This window comes from Oncorhynchus nerka, linkage group LG4 (assembly GCF_034236695.1).
Source record: "Oncorhynchus nerka isolate Pitt River linkage group LG4, Oner_Uvic_2.0, whole genome shotgun sequence".
NCBI lineage: Eukaryota > Metazoa > Chordata > Actinopteri > Salmoniformes > Salmonidae > Oncorhynchus > Oncorhynchus nerka.
In genome coordinates this window covers 100106080-100113676 of record NC_088399.1, presented here as the reverse complement: position 1 = coordinate 100113676, position 7597 = coordinate 100106080, and the positions used below count along the sequence as shown (strand labels likewise).

The window sequence follows — 7597 nt, the reverse complement described above, 5'->3', positions numbered from 1 at the left end:
CCCAAATGAAACTGCCTATTTCTCAGGCCTAGAAGCTAGAATATGCATATACTCTAATTAGGATATATAATTAGGATAGAAAACACTCTAAAGTTTCCAAAACTTTCAAAATATTGTGTGTGAGTATAACAGAACTGATATTGCAGGCAAAAACCTCAGGAAAATCCAACAAGGAAGTGCTGTTATCTGTTCCATTGCATGCCTTCCCTCCATTTAGAACTGACTGATCTACACAGGGTTGCTCCAGGAAGCTTAGAATCGACACAGGTAGACCTCATAGTGGCCTGAGGGATTGTCATCAAAGACAGGTTCATCAGGAATGTTCCTGAGGTCGAATTGTGCTTCTAACCCTAACGGTTCTCCCGCTGTCTCCCAAAAGCAACTGAAATTTAGGGCCAGGCTTCATTTTGGGCGAGAAAGAGAGGAGGGAGTATGGTCTACCCACACTCAGATTTCCAGAAGCAGCGTCTGTGTGTGTGTGTGTGTGTGTGCACGTTTGTGTCTGCGTGTGTGTGTGTGTGTGGGAGGGTGTGTGTGTGTGGGAGGGTGTGTGTGTGTGGGAGGGTGTGTGTGTGTGGGAGGGTGTGTGTGTGTGCATGTTTGTGTCTGCGTGTGTGTGTGTGGGAGGGTGTGTGTGTGGGGGGGGGGTGTCTGTGAGGGTGTGTGTGTGAGGGTGTGTGTGTGTGGGGGGTGGGGGGAGGGGGTGTGTGTGTCTGTGCGTGTGTGTGTGTGGGGGGAGGGTGTGTGTGTGGGAGGGTCTGGTGTGTGTGTGTGTGTGTGTGAGGGTCTGTGTGTGTGTGTGGCTCTGTGCGTGTGTGTGTGTGTGTGTGCGGGAGGGTGTGTGTGTGTGTGTGTGTGTGTGTGTGTGTGTGTGTGTGTGTGTGTGTGTGTGTGTGTGTGTGTGTGTGTGTGTGTGTGTGTGTGTGTGTGTGTGTGTGTGTGTGTGGGAGGGTGTATTATACAAAGTGTTGACAGTAACACAAGGCCCCCAACATGGCTGGCCTGTGCTGTTGTCACCATGGTTACTCTGATTCCGCTGCGGGACCCCTCAGGCCATGCTGTGTAGTTTATTACAGGAAGTGCTCAGTGCGCCGTTATGACGGAAGGTTTTAATAACGGTGACAGATATTAACACAGACAGACACGAGTAGGTGTGGGGAGAGCAAGCGGAAGACATTCCACACATCAGACAGTACATGGGTCTTGCCATGGTCAAATGTAGTGTGCTGTTATAGGGAAAAGGGTGCATTTGGGATGCACTTGGGGGGCTGGTATTGGTCCCAAGCTATCAATGTATGCCAAGTCCCTCTGGTTTCATTCTGCTTCCTAGCCCCTTGCTCCCTGGTTCCATTCTGCTTCCTAGCCCTTTGCCCTCTGGTTTCATTCTGCTTCCTAGCCCCTTGCTCCCTGGTTCCATTCTGCTTCCTAGCCCCTTGCCCCCTGGTCACATTCTGCTTCCTAGCCTCCTGGTTCCATTCTGCTTCCTAGCCCCTTGTCCCCTGGTTCCATTCTGCTTCCTAGCCTCCTGGTTCCATTCTGCTTCCTAGCCTCCTGGTTCCATTCTGCTTCCTAGCCCCTTGCCCCCTGGTCACATTCTGCTTCCTAGCCTCCTGGTTCCATTCTGCTTCCTAGCCCCTTGCCCCCTGGTCACATTCTGCTTCCTAGCCTCCTGGTTCCATTCTGCTTCCTAGCCCCTTGCCCCCTGGTCACATTCTGCTTCCTAGCCTCCTGGTTCCATTCTGCTTCCTAGCCCCTTGTCCCCTGGTTCCATTCTGCTTCCTAGCCTCCTGGTTCCATTCTGCTTCCTAGCCTCCTGGTTCCATTCTGCTTCCTAGCCCCTTGCCCCCTGGTCACATTCTGCTTCCTAGCCTCCTGGTTCCATTCTGCTTCCTAGCCCCTTGCCCCCTGGTTCCATTCTGCTTCCTAGCCCCCTGGTTCCATTCTGCTTCCTAGCCCCTTGCCCCCTGGTCACATTCTGCTTCCTAGCCTCCTGGTTCCATTCTGCTTCCTAGCCCCTTGCCCCCTGGTTCCATTCTGCTTCCTAGCCCCTTGCCCCCTGGTTCCATTCTGCTTCCAAGCCCCTTGCTCCCTGGTTCAATTCAACAATCTACACAAGATACTCTGTAATGTCAAAGTGGGTAAGTCTCTCAGGGCTTTGCCCAACACGACTGTACATTAATTGTCTATTATTCTTAAAAAAAAATTGTTTAAGATCGGTGTCGCCTCAGCTAAGATTCAAGTTCTGTCAAGTTGATTGTAGATTTTTTTGCTAGACGGCCATGTTCATGTCTTGTCATACATTGCCAGGCCAATTTAAGTCAAAACTGTAACTAGTCCAATCAGGAACATTCAATGTCATCTTGGTAAGCTGCTCCAGTGTATATTTGGCCTTGTGTTTTCGGTTATTGTCCTGCTGAAAAGGTTGAATTTATCAGTGTCTGTTGGAAAGCGAACGGAACCACGTTTCCTCAAGGATGTGTCCTTGAGCTCTATTCTGTTTATTTTTTATCCTAAAAAATGTGTTAGTCCTTGCTGATGTCAAACGTACCCATTAATCCATCCTCAATTATATTATATCTCTGTCACTGTTTTAAAGTCACCATTGGCCTCGTGTTAAAATCCCTGAGAGGTTTCCTTAATCTCCGGCAACTGAGTTAAGAATGGCGCATGTATCTTTGTCGTGACTGCATCTTTTAATTTTACCTTCATTTAACTAGGCAAGTCAGTTAAGAACAAATTCTTATTTTCAATAACGGCCTAGGAACAGTGGGTTAACTGCCTGTTCAGGGGCAGAACGACAGATTTGTACCTTGTCGGCTCGGGGGTTTGAACTTGCAACTTTCCGGTTACTAGTCAAAACGCTCTAACCACTAGGCTACCCTGCCGCCCCTATACTGTACCCTACTGTGCTGTATTGATACATCAAAATGTAATGAATAACTTCACCATTTTCAAAGAGATATTCAATGCTTAGGTTTCTTTCCCCATCTTCCAATCTAATCCATTTTAAATTCAGGCTGTAGCACAACAGCATGTCTAAATAGTCTAGTAGGGGTGTGAATAGTTTCTGAAGGCTCAGTATCTGTCACATTGATGGTTAAAACATGTTTTGTTGAACAGCCTGGATGTTTTTTCTGTCGTGATTGTTGCCATGGTGATGAGTTAAAGCTTTATTTATTAAAATGTTATGTTCATGTTGTGATTACTTTGATTTGACCACTGATTGGATAAGAACAGCTTGGCAAGTCTGCCACGACATTAATTTAACACTTCCTGTACAGGATATGATATAAATTGGACATATGTATTTAGCTTGTGGGATAAAAGGTACATTTCATCTTGTGTGTATGAGCTTGTGTTTAGGAGGTCACAGATGCAGACTGTAGGGTGACTGTTGAGGTGATTATAGATGTAGACTGTAGGGTATATCAGTGACTGTTGAGGTGATTATAGATGTAGACTGTAGGGTGACTGTTGAGGAGGTTATAGATGTAGACTGTAGGGTATATCAGTGACTGTTGAGGTGATTATAGATGTAGACTGTAGGGTGACTGTTGAGGTGATTATAGATGTAGACTGTAGGGTATATCAGTGACTGTTGAGGTGATTATAGATGTAGACTGTAGGGTATATCAGTGACTGTTGAGGTGATTATAGATGTAGACTGTAGGGTATATCAGTGACTGTTGAGGTGATTATAGATGTAGACTGTAGGGTATATCAGTGACTGTTGAGGTGATTATAGATGCAGACTGTAGGGTATATCAGTGACTGTTGAGGAAGATATAGATGTAGACTGTAGGGTATATCAGTGACTGTTGAGGAGGATATAGATGTAGACTGTAGGGTACTGTTGAGGTCTGTAGTGACTGTTGAGGTGATTATAGATGTAGACTGTAGGGTATATCAGTGACTGTTGAGGTGATTATAGATGTAGACTGTAGGGTATATCAGTGACTGTTGAGGTGAGTATAGATGTAGACTGTAGGGTGACTGTTGAGGTGATTATAGATGTAGACTGTAGGGTATATCAGTGACTGTTGAGGTGATTATAGATGTAGACTTTAGGGTATATCAGTGACTGTTGAGGAGGATATAGATGTAGACTGTAGGGTATATCAGTGACTGTTGAGGTGATTATAGATGTAGACTGTAGGATATATCAGTGACTGTTGAGGTGATTATAGATGTAGACTGTAGGGTATATCAGTGACTGTTGAGGTGATTATAGATGTAGACTGTAGGGTATATCAGTGACTGTTGAGGTGATTATAGATGCAGACTGTAGGGTATATCAGTGACTGTTGAGGTGATTATAGATGTAGACTGTAGGGTATATCAGTGACTGTTGAGGTGATTATAGATGCTGTAGACTGTAGGTGATTATAGGGTATATCAGTGACTGTTGAGGTGATTATAGATGCAGACTGTATATCAGTGACTGTTGAGGTGATTATAGATGTAGACTGTAGGGTATATCAGTGACTGTTGAGGTGATTATAGATGTAGACTGTAGGGTGACTGTTGAGGTGGTTATAGATGTAGACTGTAGGGTATATCAGTGACTGTTGAGGTGATTATATATGTAGACTGTAGGGTGACTGTTGAGGTGGTTATAGATGCAGACTGTAGGGTGACTGTTGAGGTGGTTATAGATGCAGACTGTAGGGTGACTGTTGAGGTGATTATAGATGTAGACTGTAGTAGGGTATATCAGTGACTGTTGAGGTGATTATAGATGCAGACTGTAGGGTATATCAGTGACTGTTGAGGTGATTATAGATGTAGACTGTAGGGTGACTGTTGAGGTGGTTATAGATGTAGACTGTAGGGTATATCAGTGACTGTTGAGGTGATTATAGATGCAGACTGTAGGGTATATCAGTGACTGTTGAGGTGATTATAGATGTAGACTGTAGGGTATATCAGTGACTGTTGAGGTGATTATAGATGTAGACTGTAGGGTATATCAGTGACTGTTGAGGTGATTATAGATGTAGACTGTAGGGTGACTGTTGAGGTGATTATAGATGTAGACTGTAGGGTATATCAGTGTTGATATGTAGACTGTAGGGTGACTGTTGAGGTGATTATAGATGTAGACTGTAGGGTGACTGTTGAGGTGATTATAGATGCAGACTGTAGGGTATATCAGTGACTGGGTATATCAGTGACTGTTGAGGTGATTATAGATGTAGACTGTAGGGTATATCAGTGACTGTTGAGGTGATTATAGATGCAGACTGTAGGGTATATCAGTGACTGTTGAGGAGGATATAGATGTAGACTGTAGGGTATATCAGTGACTGTTGAGGTGATTATAGATGCAGACTGTAGGGTGACTGTTGAGGTGATTATAGATGTAGACTGTAGGGTATATCAGTGACTGTTGAGGTGATTATAGATGCAGACTGTAGGGTGACTGTTGAGGTGATTATAGATGTAGACTGTAGGGTATATCAGTGACTGTTGAGGTGATTATAGATGTAGACTGTACTGGGGTATTATAGATGCAGTGACTGTTGAGGTGATTATAGATGTAGACTGTAGGGTATATCAGTGACTGTTGAGGTGATTATAGATGCAGACTGGGTATATCAGTGAGGAGGTGATTATAGATGTAGACTGTAGGGTGACTGTTGAGGTGATTATAGATGTAGACTGTAGGGTATATCAGTGACTGTTGAGGTGATTATAGATGCAGACTGTAGGGTATATCAGTGACTGTTGAGGAGGATATAGATGTAGACTGTAGGGTATATCAGTGACTGTTGAGGTGATTATAGATGCAGACTGTAGGGTGACTGTTGAGGTGATTATAGATGTAGACTGTAGGGTATATCAGTGACTGTTGAGGTGATTATAGATGTAGACTGTAGGGTATATCAGTGACTGTTGAGGTGATTATAGATGTAGACTGTAGGGTATATCAGTGACTGTTGAGGTGATTATAGATGTAGACTGTAGGGTATATCAGTGACTGTTGAGGTGATTATAGATGTAGACTGTAGGGTATATCAGTGACTGTTGAGGTGATTATAGATGTAGACTGTAGGATATATCAGTGACTGTTGAGGTGATTATAGATGTAGACTGTAGATGTAGGTGATTATAGATGTAGACTGTAGGGTATGTGTTGAGGATATATCAGTGACTGTTGAGGTGATTATAGATGTAGACTGTAGGGTATATCAGTGACTGTTGAGGTGATTATAGATGTAGACTGTAGGGTATATCAGTGACTGTTGAGGTGATTATAGATGTAGACTGTAGGATATATCAGTGACTGTTGAGGTGATTATAGATGCAGACTGTAGGATATATCAGTGACTGTTGAGGTGATTATAGATGTAGACTGTAGGATATATCAGTGACTGTTGAGGTGATTATAGATGTAGACTGTAGGGTATATCAGTGACTGTTGAGGTGATTATAGATGTAGACTGTAGGATATATCAGTGACTGTTGAGGTGATTACAGATGTAGACTGTAGGGTGACTGTTGAGGTGATTATAGATGTAGACTGTAGGGTATATCAGTGACTGTTGAGGTGATTACAGATGTAGACTGTAGGGTATATCAGTGACTGTTGAGGTGATTATAGATGCTGTAGGGTACTGACTGTTGAGGTGATTATAGATCTGTAGTGACTGTTGAGGTGATTATAGATGTAGACTGTAGGGTATATCAGTGACTGTTGAGGTGATTATAGATGCAGACTGTAGGGTATATCAGTGACTGTTGAGGTGATTACAGAAGACGGATTATCAGCTGATGTACGAAGGGTTATATAAATACATTTGATTTGATTTGGACTGTACAAGTGACTATGTTTCTGTGTGGTCTAAAATGAGAATATATCGGCTCCGCTATGCTGCAAATTAAATGCTAGTCGTATTACAATTGTAAAATATCTTAGCTTCGCTTTGCTGCTATATAATGCTAGTTGTATTCTACAGGTAGAATATCTCAGCTCTGCTGTGTCGCTATATGCTGGGTTTTGGAGAAGGCCTTGAAGCTGCCTAGACCAGTTGATATATCTCCCTCTGTGTTTATTGAACTGTAAAGTATTCTGAGACTGCTGCCACCCGACAGGAAACAATGGTATTGTTATGTCTGTCAGGCCATAGAGCTGAGGCAATGAGAGATGGACATGTGCACTGTTGTACGATTTCTCTTTGATATCGCTCCATCTCTTCTCGCTTCATCTTTCTCTCGTTCTCTTTGTAAATCCCTCTTCCTTTCTCTTATTTCTTCCCCTGCCCCTTCTTTCAATCCTTTGTTTCCATTTTCTCTCTTTCAAACACCCCATTTCCTCGGAGCTCTCAATCCCTCTCTCTCTCCATCCCTCTCTCTCTCCATCCCTCTCTCTCTCCATCCCTCTCTCTCTCCATCCCTCACACGCTTCATCCCTCACACTCTTCATCCCTCACACTCTCCATCCCTCACACTCTTCATCCCTCACACTCTTCATCCCTCACACTCTTCATCCCTCACACTCTCCATCCCTCTCTCTCTCTCTTCATCTCTTTCTCCATCAATCTCTCCGTCTCTCACTCTCTCCATCCCTATCTCTCTCCATCCCTCACACTCTTCA

The 7597-nt window shown here is 43.7% G+C and overlaps 1 protein-coding gene across 1 annotated transcript in view; it reads right to left on the bottom strand.

Moving 5' to 3' along the window:
- Positions 1-7597, bottom strand: part of LOC115127591 (CUB and sushi domain-containing protein 2-like) — a 967797-nt gene that overhangs the window by 175963 nt on the left and 784237 nt on the right. The window contains 1 exon segment of the mRNA XM_065018162.1: positions 274-284. Coding sequence (XP_064874234.1) covers positions 274-284 — 11 coding nt within the window.